Source organism: Esox lucius, chromosome 16 (assembly GCF_011004845.1).
Source record: "Esox lucius isolate fEsoLuc1 chromosome 16, fEsoLuc1.pri, whole genome shotgun sequence".
NCBI classification, from domain to species: Eukaryota; Metazoa; Chordata; class Actinopteri; order Esociformes; family Esocidae; genus Esox; species Esox lucius.
Window position 1 is genome coordinate 18682023 of NC_047584.1, and position 18251 is coordinate 18700273.

At 42.6% G+C, this 18251-nt stretch overlaps 1 protein-coding gene across 6 annotated transcripts in view; it reads right to left on the minus strand.

Annotated features, from left to right (window-relative positions):
• Positions 1-18251, minus strand: part of tanc1b (tetratricopeptide repeat, ankyrin repeat and coiled-coil containing 1b) — a 142156-nt gene that overhangs the window by 77346 nt on the left and 46559 nt on the right. For all 6 annotated transcript variants that reach the window (XM_029125838.2, XM_020054922.3, XM_010890827.4 and 3 more), the window contains exon 4: positions 3395-3484. In XM_029125838.2, the coding sequence (XP_028981671.2) occupies positions 3395-3484 (90 nt within the window). The remainder of the gene's footprint in view (positions 1-3394; positions 3485-18251) is intronic.

Here is an 18251-nt window from a genome sequence, read left to right on the forward strand (position 1 = left end):
GCATGAAGCAGGAGCACATTCTTGTAATATACCACAGCTCTGTGGAATACAATTCAGGGCAATACATTGTGATAAGCAGAAAAAGTGTGATCTCACGTCTGTGCAGAGTTCAGAATGAGAGGTGAAACTCTATAGCTGATTGTGTGTACTTCGTGTGCACCAGATCCTCACCATGCCGACAGCTGAGTCGTACCACTTAGACCGCTATTAAAGTGCCTAATTGTACATGATTTTATGCTATTACTGTTGACTAATTCCTCATGGTGGTGTTATTCCTCTGCAGTCCAAATTCCTCCTTTCACGGGAACTGCCCCAGATAAGCTGTGGGAAGTTTGGGTCTCCAGTGGAGAAACACACTGCCTGCATTAGCAGCCCCCTGACAGGACATGGAGAGACGCTGCCCTCCACCTTCCCTACAAAACACCACAATGTCTACAACCGCTCCAGCGCCTGTTGTTTTCCTCTGCTGTTCGGAATGGAAGTAGACCGATTATGACTTTAAGGCTAATTGCGCTAACGGTTATCGTGATACCAAATAACCTAATAACCGATAAAATCGACCGATTATTAAAAAATCTGATATACTTAAACAAACAGCACGTTTCATGTCATTTCTAAATATATTACATCAATAAAAAAAAGACTGCATCTTAATAGTTGCAGAAAGACTGAGTGCAGGTCACCCATATCCATCATACTAACCAGAAAGCACTGGAGGGTCTCTAGGGGTCCAGGGGGATTGTTTTATAGTTCGGCAACACATTCCTGTACTCTGGTGCATTTTATACATTTAGGACCCTACAGTGTAAATTATCCCCAAAAATTATTCAAAGCACTTTGTAAAGAAAGCTGCCTTAAAAGGTTGCATTAGCCTATAAATACAGTTTTTTTTGGTTTGTTTTTTACTGAATAACAGTTAATATTTAATAGCAATTCCACTTTATTGTCAGTGATGAATGACCAATGTCTACAGACAGCACTGTGTGTTCCTTAAATTATTATCCCAGAGTTTGCATAGGGGTCAGCTTAATCTTGTTAGCTCAGGTTTGAGTCAAAAAAAGCGTGCAGCCCAGATCACTGATGGCCCAGCAAAACAGGCTGCTTCAATAAATGAACCGCTTCAGAGAATGGTAGCTAGTAACCACCACTGCTCATTTTATTCTTTCTGCTATATCAAATATGAAATCATAGACTTAATCACAAGAAAATACAGAGCAAAAATACACAATTCTGATATGAAGTCTGTCCCACCCATCATCGTTACCACAACAACGGTGTAGCTAAAAGCTACTCAGCTGACAGCTTGACACACACTCACACAATCGCCTGCAGGTGTCTAGAGCTGATCTGTGACAAAGCAGCTTTGTTTATTATCAATCAATTAAAAATGTTCCGATTGACTGAAAATGCATAATAGAAATATTAATTCAGATGGTCACGTATGGAAAGTGCTATTTCAAAACAAAACGTTAGTTCTTTCAGAGAAATAAGGAATGGTCCTGTATTTTATGCTACCTGTTATTTCTGTGTCTTGGTTTTGAAATATTTTTGCGTGTGCTGTGTTCACAAACGTTTTCGTGTATTTGCTTGAGTGGTGGTCGCAAGATTTGAATAAATGCCAATTCAGGTTCGGGGGTCAAACGTTGTGCTCTAGTTTAGGGAAATGGCACCATTTGGGATGCATCCACTTCCATCAATGCAAGTCAGGAGGTTAAGAATCTTAATTGCCTGAAATAAAGGTTGTAGGGTACCAGAGACCTGCAGATTTGCAGTGTACACAGAGAATTTTCAATGCTTGAGCCCGTTTTGGCGTAGAGCTGGTGAAACCCTAGAGGGGAATGCAGCGCTGAGCTCTCTCTCACAAGCAACAGCACACGCAGGGTTGGGACAACACTGGGTCAGCACTCTTCTGTAAACACAATCATATTGGTGGCGGAGGGCACGCGGTGTTGGGGTCAACTCTCCCGCGTGGGGATAGGAATGGGGTTGAATACGAGGGATATGTGCTGGTTCTCGTATGGCAACCTCAGGACGGGTCTTGGTTCGATGACATGGAACTCTGGACTGAGCCTGTGGCTGGGCTCTCTGCTCAGCGTTCAACAAATGCGGCGTGTTACGAGCCTGCAGCAACATGAACACACCGTGTCTGCGTTTGAGGTAGAGAGGCGGTGAGCTTGTAAGCTTGCTGCGCCACGTGCCGCGGGGAACCCGCCTCCTGAAAGAAAAGCACAGATATGAAGGGCATATCCCTATGTAGTGCCCAAGGCTCTGGTCAAAAGTACTGGACTTCATTGCCAATAGGCTGCCAGTTGGGACACAGATAGACTACTCATATGGGACGCTGTAGGTGGTGACCTGTTTGGTACAAGGCAGCCTTGAACCTGTGTCCTCCACATCCCACAGTAGTCCTGTCTATGTTCTAACAGAGGTATGACCCGACTCTGCCCTCAGACAGACACACCCTCTAGTCCTGGTATGTTTCAGGTCAACACGGGTTGTCTTCCTCCTTAACGGCACCCTATTCCCTTATTAGTGCTCTACTCAAGACCAGAGCTCCATTGGGCTGTGCTTAAAAGAAGTGCACTATGTTAAAGGAACAGGGTGCCATCTGGGACACAAGAACTGACAGCCCTATGCTGGGTTCCGTCCAAGTGTTAGATGAGCCGTATACAATGAGAGGGCACCTCTTAGTTTGCTGACTGAAGATAACGTAGCCCATACTCCATTTAGAGGATATGGGAGGAATTTAACTCCACCCTGCTCAGGAAATCTAAACAGAGCAGTTAGTGGAACACTGCCCTCACACACACCCACACAAAGCAGAGGAATGACAAACTGTATTGTTTTCAGAAATCTATTTAACTCCCCATCACACGCTCAAAAATCTACAATGTACTCAAGCCTGCTGTATACAGTTAACCATAATTTGAAGACCACAGTCCTTCATTACACTTCAAAAACAGAGTATAGAAAAGACAGCAAGACTACAAAGGGGTTATATTTGCTATCAGTGCATGTCAGAACAGAACTTTTAGATGCCACTTGTAAAGACCACACAGTGCCTGCCACTCCTTTAAACTAACATGAACCTTCGCATGACCCCATAATACACACAGACATACACACACTTTGTATAAAACTCTTTAGTCTAACACACAATCTGTAGGACACACTCTTAAACCTCCTTTGTTTATACCACACTCCAAACAGCTCGAGTCGGAGCCCTGCACTGGGGTCAAGTCTAGAAATCCAGGACGAGACAGACAGAACCAGTCTTTCCTATTTTATCTTTGTCAGTGACTTTCATAGCCAAATCCCAAAATAATTTCAGCTAACCCCCTGCCACCTCCTTTCACAAATACAGACACACAGACAAACATACACGCACACTCACCATTGCTGTCAGCCACCGTCCTTAGCGCTGAAACGATGGCGTCCCCAGGAACGCGAGGGCTCTCGACATACTTGGGCTTCCTGATTGGACCTGCAGGCAAAGCGCAGCAAGAGAAAGAGGGAGTGAGAGAGAGTTCTTGCCAGATTAACTTTTTCCAGATGGGGATTCAGAGATGAGGAGAGCCATCCGTTACAGAAAGAGACAGACAGACAGACAGTTCCCTGTGCTGACAGCCACTCGACTATCTGACAGTCAGTAGAGAGAGAGACGGCTGCAGACTGGAGACACCTAGCAGTGACCCACACACCGGCCAGCTCAGGGGAACGCCAACTACTGCAGCAGGAAACCACAGCAATTAGCCTTTTAGAAACGTTGCTACATATGTGTATATGAGAGTGGGCAGGACAGACAGATGGTGTAGACCCTGTAAGAGACTGCCGTGTTTGCAAGCGAGGGTGTTTTCCTCTGCGGTCACGGTAACTACGTGGCGGTTGTCAAAAAGGACTGAGGACGGTTTGTGGAGGGAGATCTAGGTTGTGTCCGAGCAGGTGCCGTTTCTGGGACAGGAGGTGTCTGAAATGGTGGGGGGGGGGGGGTCTCTTTTCTGTAACCTAGGTGAGGATTAGAGGGCTGCTTTCTCTCTCTCTCTCCTGTCCTCTCAGGTGGACCGGATTAGAAACAGCGATCCCAGTGTGGATCAGAACCTGAATGGCACCTGCACTGCCTCTGTTGGAGGCATTGTTCATTAGTAACTACTGATTGTGTGCGTGATTCACGTCCCCATCGGCAGGTCCCCAACTAGGTTAAATGCATTTCCAACATACAGATTAAGTTTCGTGAAAAACATACAATTGGGCAGTATAGTGTGAGAATTGGGGTTACTTTCAGCTTTAGGCATTATCAATAGGATTTAGGATTAAGCGTTAGGGATAGGATTAAGTTTTGCTATCACTAGGCTTTATTTCCAGAAGTAGATGAACTCATAGACCCTTTACAATTTACTTCAACACAGAAACTGACAATAATATCCATTTAATGAACTATGAAACTACCTTGTCTTCTGAACTTTACTATCAGGAAACAATGTTTCAAAACTGGTTAGAGTCAGAAATAGTATGTAGGACAATGTTGATCCATGTGTTTGTCAAACTGACATATTGACGGCGGTTAAATGTACTGACCCAACATGAAAATACAGAAGAGAAATTGTTCTAGGATAATGCTTCTTCTAAATGTGATTAAAAAATACTCCTGAAGATTAATTCCATAATGGTATTAGTGGTTGTTTCGACTGGGTGGGATCTGTTGTGATCATAAATTGTTTCACATTGTCTTTAATAATGTAGATGAGAATTAACATGTTTTATTCTATACAGCCCTTTTCTGCTCATCTTTATCAAGGGTACTAAAACTTAACTTTCAGTATAGTATAATATTTCAGTGTTAACATTATGAATAAAACCAGATATTAAGAAACTATTATGTATTAAACTGCTAACAGAACTGCTTGTTTGCTAGCAAGAAGACTTGGATATGCCCATGTGCTTTTGTGCTTTTTATAGTGCCTAAGAGGCATTTGAGGCACTGAATGTGCGCAGATGTTCTCTGCCATGACTCCTTAGTCTGTAAAAATCACCCTAGGAGACTACATTCGGAAATAGTGATGTTGAATTAATTTTGTCTGTAAAACTCCTCTCCGCTAAATTGTCTATTTCACTTTTATCGCTCTTTTCATGTTATTTCTCAGTAAAATCCCAATTATGCTACCCTGTCATCTCAATTGCCTATTTGACCAACTCCTCTCTCCTAATTTCTTGACACATCCCCAGTCAAGAGTAACATCTGTTAGTCTTGCTTTCGCCACAAAAGTTATTTCTTTCGTGGCAACTCCCTTGCCAGTTTGGAACTGTTCAATGCTACATGGCTGTCTGTCTGGTAACCAACAGCTCTACCAAATTCTCTTCATTAAGCCTAATATTAATGACCTCCCTTGAGTTCAGAATCCCAAGAACTGAGTTTATAGTTGTGATTTTTATTGGTGATGGTGTTTTCTGGTAACGTACGCTACCGTTCAAAAGATGGGGTCACTTAGAAATGTCCTTTTTTATTTTTTATGTCCATTAAAATAGCATCAAATTGATCAGTAATAGTGTAGATGTTGTCAATGTTGGAAAATGACTACTGTAGATGGAAATGGCTGATTCTCAATGGAATATCTATATATGCGTACAAAGGCCCATTATCAGCAACCATCAATTCTGTGTTCCCATGGTGCATTGTGTTTGCTAATCCAAGTTTATCATTTTAAAAGGCTGTGTGATCATTAGAAAACCCCTAATTATATTACTGACGCACAGCTGAAAACTGTTGTGCTAATTAAAGAAGCAATAAAACTGGCCTCAGAGATTCGATTACAAGCTCAAAATGACCAGAGGCAAAGAACTTTCTTTTGAACATCGTCAGTCTATTCTTGTTCTGAGAAATAAAGGCTGTACCATGCGAGAAATTGCCAAGAAACTGAAAATCTTGTACATCGCTGTGTACTACTCCCTTCACAGAAGAGTGCAAACTGGTTCTAACCAATTTAGAAAGAGTGGGAAGCCCCAGTGCACAACTGAGCAAGAGGACAAATTCATTAGTGTCTAGTCTGAGAAACAGACGCCTCACAGGTCCTCAACTAGCAGCTTAAATAGTACCCGCAAAACTCCAGTCTCAACGTCAACAGTAAAGAGGCGAGTCTGGGGTTCTGGCCTTCTAGAGTTCTTCCTCTGACCCCAAATTTTTGAATGGTAGTGTGCACTCCAACTGGATGCTTTAAATCTTTACTAAATTGAACAAGCCCCCACCAGATCATACCACAATGTTTATGATATGAATGTCTATGAATAATTTGACTCTCATAGATATTATCACTAATATACCTTAGTGATAATATCTAAGTACACCGCTGCAGTTTTCTAACACATCCTGTCATTAATGTAGCAGCCAGTGTTTGCTGCAGTACCTCTGTTAAACGCAATCTTTTTATTTCTGTCAAAGGTCTACTAAAACACTTTATTGAGGTGGACTTCATTCACATCTGGGCATCTATTCACTGGCCTAGAATATACCATATATTCTGTTGAGCTTGCCTATTCTAATTTTGAAAACTCTTTATTTACAGTCCTTAATAAGCATTCCCTACCCAAAAACCCCTGGTATAGCACTACATTTTCTGAACTGATTCAGAGTAAACTGCTGCTCTGTCCTCCATACACCCATCTGATAGACAACTCATCAGAACAACAAGGAACCAGAGCACTCAGACAACCAGGAAAGTAAATTAATTAGTTGCAGAAAATGTGACGTGGGGCATAACCAATTGTTAGTCACTGCCTAGCAATTGGTCATGTTGTTATGAGACCAGTTTTCTTTTTGTCACTCTTACCCCCTTTTGTCTCCACAATTTTGTGATATTCAATTTGTTATTAAGCCCTTGATTCATTGCAGAAACTCCCAGCAGACATGGACCAGTCGATGTTGAGATTAATGTCTATCCAAGCACATTCAAAGTTGTTATGGTTCTTGTAACACTGCTTGCTGCACTAGGAAGTCTACATCAGAATCCTTACACGCTGGAAGGAACACACTTTCCAGCTTTTTATCCCAACTGAGCTCACATGGTTAGACAACAAAACCATATTTGATTAATAATTCCCAAAGCCTGGGCAACTGTACCGCTCCCCCTTGGGCCCTGTGGGCAAATCCGTAAGCAAGATTTGAGGAATTCAGTGTTAATCCAAAAATAGAACTCACAAATATTGTTGACAAATTTCAATTTTTAATCATTAAATTGCTAGATGAACAAGAGGCAAATTTTGAGATGTCAAATATTCACCTGGGAAAAAATTAGCAAAATGCATTCTCTGGCCATGATTTGACATTAACATTTGGATTATCTCGTGGAATATCTTACTACACAATGCAGCTGTTACTGTCATGAATTACACAGGAAGGGGTTGCGGATCCAAGCATAGAGCGCCCTTTTAGTTTTAGATGAATTAACACTGAGTGCAAAAAACCAAGCCCAAGGCCAGGCATAGAAAGTCAGTACACGATAAGGCAAAAATGCCGAAGGCAAAGGTATATGGTGTGATAGTTCTGTTGACCTTTTGTAAAAAAAAATTGATGAGTGTTGTAACTGTGTGTATGTACGTGGGTGTGTGTATGTACGCATGCAGATGTGTGTATCTTTCCCCACACATACATCCCTGTTTGAAGAGCACAGTGCAGGGCCATAACATTCAAAAGGAGGCTGCCTGCGATTCCATTCTCCCTGTGACGGCAGCACTATCAAAAGACATCTCTGTACAATCATCCTTCTTCGCACACAGCTCGCCTCTCTTTGGCTTGAAAGACATCATGATGGGCCAGAAAAAAAAAATTTCTTTAGAGAAAGGAAAATGCTCCGCAACAAAACCCTGCGTGTGTATCACACTGGCAACACAGAACACTTAGTCTATAGCACATGTTTATCTGAGGGCATCACATCAACCCTTCAGAGAAAGTACCCAACTCTATAATGTACAGCATCAAAAATAAACTAGTATCGTTACAATAAAAAGAAAGCAATCTTGTGTGATTGATGGATGACTAGACTTGGGAACACCCTGACAGTTTAGAATATTTTGTTTGTTTTGAAGTATTTTGTCAGTTTTAAGTGAAAAGGCTCTAATGAGAAAGTGTTTATAGAACAGATTAATTTGTTGATTAAAGCAACATTGTATGAAATCATATGAGCAAAGCTATGGGAATTCCATAAAGATATGGGAATGATTCATGTCTTTCTTGAAAGTCACATAAGTAATCATCACATAGGCATGGTATTCGGGAGTCTGTCAGCTTTTCTGGGGCATTGTGTTGCCGTATTGTTCTCGATACGGCATTCAATTTAGTACTGAAGAAGGATGTTTTTCTTTAAGCCTTCAAGCAAAATGAAAAACTAATGTGATGACATGCCAGATGAGTTTGACGGATGTAAGTACCAACCCATAAATGTGTGCCTATTATTTGTCAAAATTAAATGCATCTGGCACAATGCTTTGTATTGTTGTTTTGCTTTGATTTGCTTTATATGGATTTTGGCCGATCAGGGCAAAAAAAAAAGAAAAGGGCTAAAATAAAGAAAAGGAAAAATAGATACAATCAAGTGTTTCATTAATAAAATACAATATAATAAAATACAAATCAGTAGGAGCAATAAACATGAACAAAAAGCAGTAAGGAGAAATTAATAGCGAGAAGTAAAAAAAAAACCCAGACACGTTTCTTCCTCGTCTCTGTTTTTCTTTTCTCTTTCCCTGTCCGTCGCACTTTGGCCTGTTGTAACCCAATCTAGTTCTCCTCTAGTGTTCTGTAATCAGAGGACTGCATGTGCAACCCCAGCCATAACAAAAACATTAGATGGAAAAGGATTGCCATTCCCTAGTCCCACATTATACCCCACCCCCCACCCCCGTGTGTATGTGAGTGTGTGCGCCTGGATCTCTGACTCAAATGGAACATTAAGGCGGCCAGTGTGGTGGTGCTCTGAATCACCCTGGTTCCCTCAGCAGTGATCTTGTCTTCAGATAGTGTTCCAGGCAGCAGCCAGCCCTGTCAAAGGCACTGAAACCAGCCACTAGTCACCACCATGCAGCTTCAGCTTGATTCATACTGCCATCTATGGATCTAGCACTTGAAATGCACAGAGCGTAGCCAGGGTGACATGGCCAGCTGCTTTGGTGCATGGCAATCATAAGGAGACTGTCTAAGTCCTATGTCAGTAGTCTTAATACACCTCCATGACATACAGTATGTGCATGCAAGCCATTACATTAAGGTAATATAGGCTTAAAGGTGGGAAATCACAATTATTTAGACAAAAAAGCAATTACAGATGAGCAAAGAGCTCCCCCCAAAACGAGGGCACATCTCCACCCCACTGAGTGAGGACGGGATCTGCGTGGAATTCATGTTCTATATACCAGGGAGGCAGAGGTCTTCAGGGAGATCTCAATCAACTAAACTACATGTGTGCAAGAGGCTGAATCCATCAAATCTGTCTTTTAATCAACCTGTGGCTGATGATACATTTGCAAGAAATAACTTGTTTTCCCCCAAAATAATCCAGATTTAGAGAAACAAAAAAACAAAAAAAAAGGTGATTTCCATTTAACCTGTGAATTCTGGGAGGGTTACTGGAATTTTGCAGCAGTTTCAGGTTAGCTCCATGGCTGAGTTGAAGGTAAATGTTCCATTTAAAAGTCCCTTCATCTGTGGACGGTCAGGCTCAACCTATTGCCCAAGAGTCACACAGAGACAATTAGCCAAGGGGCAGAGGGGAGACAGAGGCATAGCTGTTTTAGAAAGTAAATTCATCTGGCCGGGGACTAACCTTCAATTAATCACCACACGCTAATGTATTCGCTCCATTCAAGCATTTCATTTGAAAACTTAAATGATACAAAGGCTTGAACATTGCGATTATGTCAGTGCAGTTATACCACAGCAGCTAAAACTGAAACTTCACTGTACTAGGTTCATTCATTAAAAGGGCAATTTAGGTAAACAGGAAAATTGACTCCCAGGTCTGGCCAGCAGGTCATAGAGCAGCATAGATAGTTATTTATCCCCTTCAAATCTCCACCCTAGATATAAGTCTTTCAAGTTTAGGTGGAAGCCTTTATCATAGCTGCCTGCTCCTTGAGAGCGCCATTACGAGCTCTGCTATTCTGCACTGAAGACCTCCCCAATGAAAAACTCCACTGTTTAATAAGCATGAAAAAGGTTGGAAAGTGAATGAGGGTGCTGAGACGTTAAGGACAGACCAAGGAGAAGCAGACATTACGCCAGCTCCCTCTCACTCAGTGCATCACAAATGGCCCCTTTATCCAACTATAGTATACTACTTTGGTCATGACAGTGTACTTCTTTTGTCAGAAGCAGTAAAACATGGAAGCAGTTAATGCGGGGCATTGATTTCTTTCAAAGAGGTCCTGGGGAATTGTTTTTGTATAACAGCTGTCAGACAGTTGATTCTGGTGACTTTTTTGACACAGGCATGACAGTTAAACTTTAGTCTTATTTTACTCTGATAACAAATGAAAAGTCTTGGGTGTTGTATCGTTTATGTGATGATGAATGTGGTTTCTAGTGTGTCCACTTGGAATAAATGTTGATAGAGAAATCTAGAAAGCAAATAGTAAGACATAAAAATAAAGGTCCTGTAGATGTAAAGGAATGGAAAAAACAAAAAGTTTTGGTTCACCAGCATTGGTTGTGTTAAAAGTCAGTCACTCTGATTTATTACCAACCAAATACACCATGAAACCCAAATAAAAAATGAGTACATTACACAGTTTATCTTTAAAGAATAAATGTATTCCTAGTTACAAGTAAAATGGTATATTTTTCAATTTCAATTTCTTAAAAATGTCTTTAAAAACATTTTCAACTGCACCTTTAAGAACAGGAGGTTGCCATAGAAACTGAGTCAACAGCACTTCTACATGCACCGGCCAATCACTCACTTGAATCTGACTGTCTTCTCTAGTAATCTGATGTCTTCTCTGGCCAGTGCAAACTAACATAGGGACATTTCCAATAAAAAATGATTTTGTGCAGGTAAATAATCGGTCAACACCCCACTCCAGTAGGCTATGCGCATATTGTTATTGCCATTGTGCAACTGAGATTTTGAATACAGCTATGAAACACAATGTCAGAAATACTTTAAAAACATCAATAGTGTGTTTTTGGAGCACAATTAATCATAACGTGCAAATACTTAAAATTATTCTTTTTCCCAAAAAAAAGTGACTGTAACTTGGACTGCATGTTTCCACTGTCGACCTATACACACCACCCCGGGAGACAAAATCACATTGACTGTGAAACAATAATCACAAATGAAAATGCATTAACAAAGCTTGGAGCTCTCAGAAGAGCCCTTGCAGAGAGGACAAATAAGTATTATCTCAGCGTGACGTCTTCCAAGACAACCACAAGCTCATCCCAGTAGGGAAGAAAGCAGAAGAAGGGGAGAACACAGGGAGAGAGGGGAAACGCCAGTCTCACAGCTCCATGGAAAACAACCCATAGGATTGTGCCAAATCGTACTCTTTTCCCTATACAGGGCATTACTTGTGCCAAGTAATGTACTATTTAGGAAATAGGGTCCCATTTGGGAGGCAACCAGGAACTAGACAGTTTATTTTAATTCAGCAAAGAGTTATGAAAGGCGTGTAACAAGGAGAAAAACAGACGGCAGGACATGCAGCATTCCTGCCACATACAACAGACGGCAGGACATGAGGCATTCCTGCCACATACAACAGACGGCAGGACATGAGGCATTCCTGCCACATACAACAGACGGCAGGACATGAGGCATTCCTGCCACATACAACAGACGGCAGGACATGAGGCATTCCTGCCACATACAACAGATGGCAGGACATGCAGCATTCCTGCCACATACAACAGATGGCAGGACATGCAGCATTCCTGCCACATACAACAGATGGCAGGACATGCAGCATTCCTGCCACATACAACAGATGGCTGGACATGCAGCATTCCTGCCACATACAACAGATGGCAGGACATGCAGCATTCCTGCCACATACAACAGATGGCAGGACATGCAGCATTCCTGCCACATACAACAGATGGCAGGACATGCAGCATTCCTGCCACATACAACAGACGGCAGGACATGAGGCATTCCTGTCACATACAACAGATGGCAGGACATGAGGCATTCCTGCCACATACAACAGACGGCAGGACATGAGGCATTCCTGTCACATACAACAGATGGCAGGACATGAGGCATTCCTGCCACATACAACAGACGGCAGGACATGAGGCATTCCTGTCAAATACAACAGATGGCTGATTCCACCTGTGTAGTTTCTTGATATTAAACAAACTATCAAATAACAACCCTTCTAAAACAGCATGGGTGTGGTTCCCCTAGTTGCTGAACAAAAAGAAAGGCTTTCATTTCGACCAGGACTGTTATTAATGTTGTCTATTAGTATTGTTATATCTTTAGGGATGACTGGTAACCGATGACTGACATACTACCTTATTCTGTATTCTGTATAATATTTATATAATGCTTTCATAAGGTTGCGATCAATAGGAAATGACAGGCCATGGCCCAATATTTCATATATGCCTCCTTCCATTGAACTTAATTGAAGTTGTGAATGTTCCGGCTTGGTGAAAGTAATACGTTAGTCACCCTACTTCCACCCATTTAATCCCTTATAGTCCTGTGCTTACCTAAAGGTAGAATGCCTTTTTGAAGCAGGACGCAGTGGAGTGGAGTTAAACAGCCATGTAGGAGTATGGGGCAGGCAGAATGCCAAGCAGACTGGTCCAGTCTCAGAGATAGGCAGACGTGAGACGTGACGAGCACTCTGCATACTGGCGTTCCACACTAACGCTCACATCGCCATGACCACTGAGCTGACACAAGTGTGCCAGAGAACGAACACAAACACACACACTTTACCATGCCAGCTATTATGCTACAAAACTCATTTAAATATTATTACTCAGTCTGTTGATGTCAGTCAACTTTCCCTGTCTGTACTTCTTTAATCAGTGTTCCCACATCCTTTAAGATGGACTCTGACTTTTTCTGAAACATAATGTGGCTCTGTGTGACAACAGAAAAAGCACCTTTGACAGAATACCCTACTTTCTACTCTTGTGACGTCATAATACAGCTCATCAGTTCTCCAACATAATGAACAAAAGTCTATAAAAGTATGAGACACTGAGCATTGGTTAATTCCTCATGCAAAACAAATGAGGAGAACAAGACACATATCTCAAAATGATAAGCAATTAGGTCTACTCTTTGGCCTTCCATTCTAGTCAACCAATCAAGCGTTCTAGTTTTTGGGGATTATTATATCACATTGATAATGACTGACAATGTAGACTGATATTGACATGAACAGATACATCTATTATTTCATTCATAACCAAGATTATTGAGGATAATGCAGTATCTTTCTGAAACAAACAAGTATGGTAATATTGCAAATGGGTAAAATGCTTTATACATGTTTAATAGTCATGTCTATTGTCAACCCCTCTGTTTTAGATAATGAAATAATGAATTATGCATGTGTCTCTGCTGGGAACACGCATTCTCTCATTTCTGAAGAAAATCCCAAACACAAACATCATAAAGACCTCCCTCTTCTGAGCTATAATGAAAACTATATAGAAAACCAGACTTACAACAAAAGCTATTCTTATCCAGGAAGTATCTGAAACAAAAGTATTGGTAAGAAGAAACCATTCACTAAGCACCATATTATTGTTTTTCTGCACAATTATAAACAATGGATCCTTATGGGCTTTGGTCAAAAAAGAGTCACAGAAAAGAGGCAATAGGTCTAGTACTGCTGGTCTAGTACTGCTGGTCTGGTACTGCTGGTCTAGTACTGCTGGTCTGGTACTGCTGGTCTAGTACTGCTGGTCTAGTACTGCTGGTCTGGTACTGCTGGTCTAGTACTGCTGGTCTGGTACTGCTGGTCTAGTACTGCTGGTCTAGTACTGCTGGTCTAGTACTGCTGGTCTGGTACTGCTGGTCTAGTACTGCTGGTCTAGTACTGCTGGTCTGGTACTGCTGCTCTGGTACTGCTGCTCTGGTACTGCTGGTCTAGTACTGCTGCTCTGGTACTGCTGCTCTGGTACTGCTGGTCTAGTACTGCTGGTCTAGTACTGCTGGTCTGGTACTGCTGGTCTGGTACTGCTGGTCTAGTACTGCTGGTCTAGTACTGCTGGTCTGGTACTGCTGGTCTGGTACTGCTGGTCTAGTACTGCTGGTCTGGTACTGCTGGTCTAGTACTGCTGGTCTAGTACTGCTGGTCTAGTACTGCTGCTCTGGTACTGCTGCTCTGGTACTGCTGCTCTGGTACTGCTGGTCTAGTACTGCTGGTCTAGTACTGCTGGTCTGGTACTGCTGGTCTGGTACTGCTGGTCTGGTACTGCTGGTCTAGTACTGCTGGTCTGGTACTGCTGGTCTGGTACTGCTGGTCTAGTACTGCTGGTCTGGTACTGCTGGTCTGGTACTGCTGCTCTGGTACTGCTGGTCTGGTACTGCTGGTCTGGTACTGCTGCTCTGGTACTGCTGGTCTAGTACTGCTGGTCTGGTACTGCTGCTCTGGTACTGCTGCTCTGGTACTGCTGGTCTAGTACTGCTGGTCTGGTACTGCTGGTCTGGTACTGCTGCTCTGGTACTGCTGGTCTAGTACTGCTGGTCTGGTACTGCTGGTCTGGTACTGCTGGTCTAGTACTGCTGGTCTAGTACTGCTGGTCTGGTACTGCTGGTCTGGTACTGCTGGTCTAGTACTGCTGGTCTGGTACTGCTGGTCTGGTACTGCTGGTCTAGTACTGCTGGTCTAGTACTGCTGCTCTGGTACTGCTGCTCTGGTACTGCTGCTCTGGTACTGCTGGTCTGGTACTGCTGGTCTAGTACTGCTGGTCTGGTACTGCTGGTCTAGTACTGCTGGTCTGGTACTGCTGGTCTGGTACTGCTGGTCTGGTACTGCTGGTCTGGTACTGCTGGTCTAGTACTGCTGGTCTAGTACTGCTGGTCTGGTACTGCTGCTCTGGTACTGCTGGTCTGGTACTGCTGGTCTAGTACTGCTGGTCTGGTACTGCTGGTCTGGTACTGCTGGTCTGGTACTGCTGGTCTAGTACTGCTGGTCTAGTACTGCTGGTCTGGTACTGCTGGTCTGGTACTGCTGGTCTAGTACTGCTGGTCTGGTACTGCTGCTCTGGTACTGCTGCTCTGGTACTGCTGGTCTAGTACTGCTGGTCTGGTACTGCTGGTCTGGTACTGCTGGTCTAGTACTGCTGGTCTAGTACTGCTGGTCTGGTACTGCTGGTCTAGTACTGCTGGTCTAGTACTGCTGGTCTGGTACTGCTGGTCTAGTACTGCTGGTCTAGTACTGCTGGTCTAGTACTGCTGGTCTGGTACTGCTGCTCTGGTACTGCTGCTCTGGTACTGCTGCTCTGGTACTGCTGGTCTAGTACTGCTGGTCTGGTACTGCTGGTCTGGTACTGCTGGTCTGGTACTGCTGGTCTAGTACTGCTGGTCTGGTACTGCTGGTCTAGTACTGCTGGTCTAGTACTGCTGGTCTGGTACTGCTGGTCTGGTACTGCTGGTCTAGTACTGCTGGTCTGGTACTGCTGGTCTGGTACTGCTGCTCTGGTACTGCTGGTCTGGTACTGCTGGTCTAGTACTGCTGGTCTGGTACTGCTGGTCTAGTACTGCTGGCCTGGTACTGCTGGTCTGGTACTGCTGGTCTGGTATTGCTGGTCTGGTATTGCTGGTCTGGTACTGAAAACTGGGGATGTCCCCTCTTGGTATAATACGTCATTGCATCAAAGTGAAAATGAATCTTCATTATAAAAAAAGTATTTCTAGGACTTGCAGGATATTAGGGGCTTCGCACAGACCCAGCAGATATTCAGTTCCCCGTAGAGTATGCTTTCTTTTTCGCTTTAGTCAAACGGAATGCCTTCCCACACAAGGAGACAGACGCCGTAGCCCATAGCAACAAAAAAAAACGATTAATGACATGAGAACAGTGGTTTGCTATAAGTGATTTTCCATTAGTGTGAAGAGAAAATTGAATATGTGCAACAGAAAGATGCATTTAAAACTAGATTTCAAAACAATGATCTATGTTGAGAAATGGCACCCTTTTAAAAATGTTCTGTCTTTCTAAAATCGGAAACTGAACATTGATTTGGAAGGGGAGACAAAAAAGTGTTTGGCAGACAGGGCAACTGCAGAGGGGAAAATAATGTTGAGAAAACATTCACTCAAACTTGAATGTGGAAATGAAAGTCACCCTCTGGCAAAAAAAGACAGTATATCGCAACGTCTGCTTCGCGTGACACCGCAGCTCCTCTTCCTCTCCGGCGCTCCACACCTCCAGTGTTCTAACCACTGGCCCGAGTGTGATGGCAGCAGCGCACTCCGAGGACCCACCTGTTGTCACGTAGCCATTGGTTCACTATATATTTTGTTAGTTAGAATTGAACCGTCTCCCTTTGAGTTTTCTTGATTTTTTCCACTGCACGCTTGGCACTCGCACTGTCACATATATATCAGTAACTATCACTTCAAATACATTTGGGTAAATCACTTTTAGACTTAACAGAAATTTAACCCAAGCTTTAAGTTTACCGCATTATATAGCCAATTTACGGGACATCGGTTTGAATCATGAAATATAGCCGAAACACACACAGAGCCATGCTTAAAGGTCAATTAAATTTTTTACAACTTAATGATGGTGGACCCTGAGCGTAGTCTATAGGCCAATAGAAACAACAGTTTTCTTAAAAACAGTAATGGAAATTTCCGTTAAGTTTAATCATCGTTAGCTAAAATCAATGGAAGTAGTGACAGTATGAGAGGATGTTGTTTTTTTAATGGTCAATTCACCTTTAAGTAACATTAAACAAAATATGTAATATAGATTTCAGGTGTTTTTGACATTTCAGGTGTTCTTACACATTCCCATTCAAATTATTTACAGCGAGGGATGCTACAGACTTCAGTTTCTTTTGACTCATTCACCATTTTCCAGGTAATTAACCATCTAAGATCAAGTTCTTTAAGCATTAATTCAGTGTTTACTGCTTTTCAGCAGTGATGATACAGTGCTCTGACATAATTCTAATCTTCACACTATAGCCTATTATGCTACTATTATCCTGTCGAGGTAAACCCAACCTTTTCAGTGTTACAAAGCCAATATTTACTGTTCATAAAATCTTTGTTCTCTTATAATCAATAGTCCTTCAAGCAATGCTATTTCATAGGCCTGTATTTATTTCCTGTTTACATCGGAACAGGGTCAACACATAACCCTGAGGCACTAAACGAAGATTGTACATGCGCCATTTGAAAGGATAATGCAACTTTAAAGGACACTGTTGTGAAAGGTGAATGGCAACTAACCATGTCTTTCTCTCTTTCTCTCAACTGAATTAGTCTGACGTGGTATTTGTGGGCAGGGCAAGCCTAGCTCTGACATTTACGTGGCTGCCCTTCATCCTGTCTGATAGCAGGAGAAGCACTGGCTCAAACATCAACCATCACTCCAGGATATACTGCTGGGTAAATGTCTGGTGAACTGTGGTAGGCCTCTCCCTGTATATCTGTCCACCCACTGCAAATTGTAGATCTGTGATAAGACAAGAAAAAAATCATTCCACTGAGTGCCTTCATACAGACACAGTGGGATGTCCTAACACAGGGCTTAAGGAGACTGCAGGTGGTAGGGGGGACATTGAGGTGAAGGAGGACATTGAGTCCTCCTTCACATAACTCTGCATCTGCTTGGCTGATCAAGTGAAGAAAAAGAGGTATCTGAGCCAAAGAGAACTGGACCCAAAGGTCCCCAACAAAGCATAAAATTTGCATTGAGTTCCATGGTTATTTTGTACACAAGCAATGGCCCAAGAAGGCAATAAATATAATAAGAACTGCTGTTTTGTTTCCCTAAAGCATGCTAGCATGGCAAATATCGGTCTGATTCCCGCTCATGGTCATCTCTGGTGGGAGGTGTGAAGCAAAAACTCTACTATCTTCTTAGTTGAAATCCACTGTCACTAGTAAAACATGATATTGGAACAGAAGCAGTGCAGTTATTGGTATATCTGGGGAAAAAGCGCTGCAAATGTACGGCTGAGAGGAGGCTGTTTGAATTTTGCTCATGGGGTCATCAAAGAGAAGGTGGGACTGGGTCAGACTCCCAGCCTGGCTGGGTGATGATTGGTGACCATG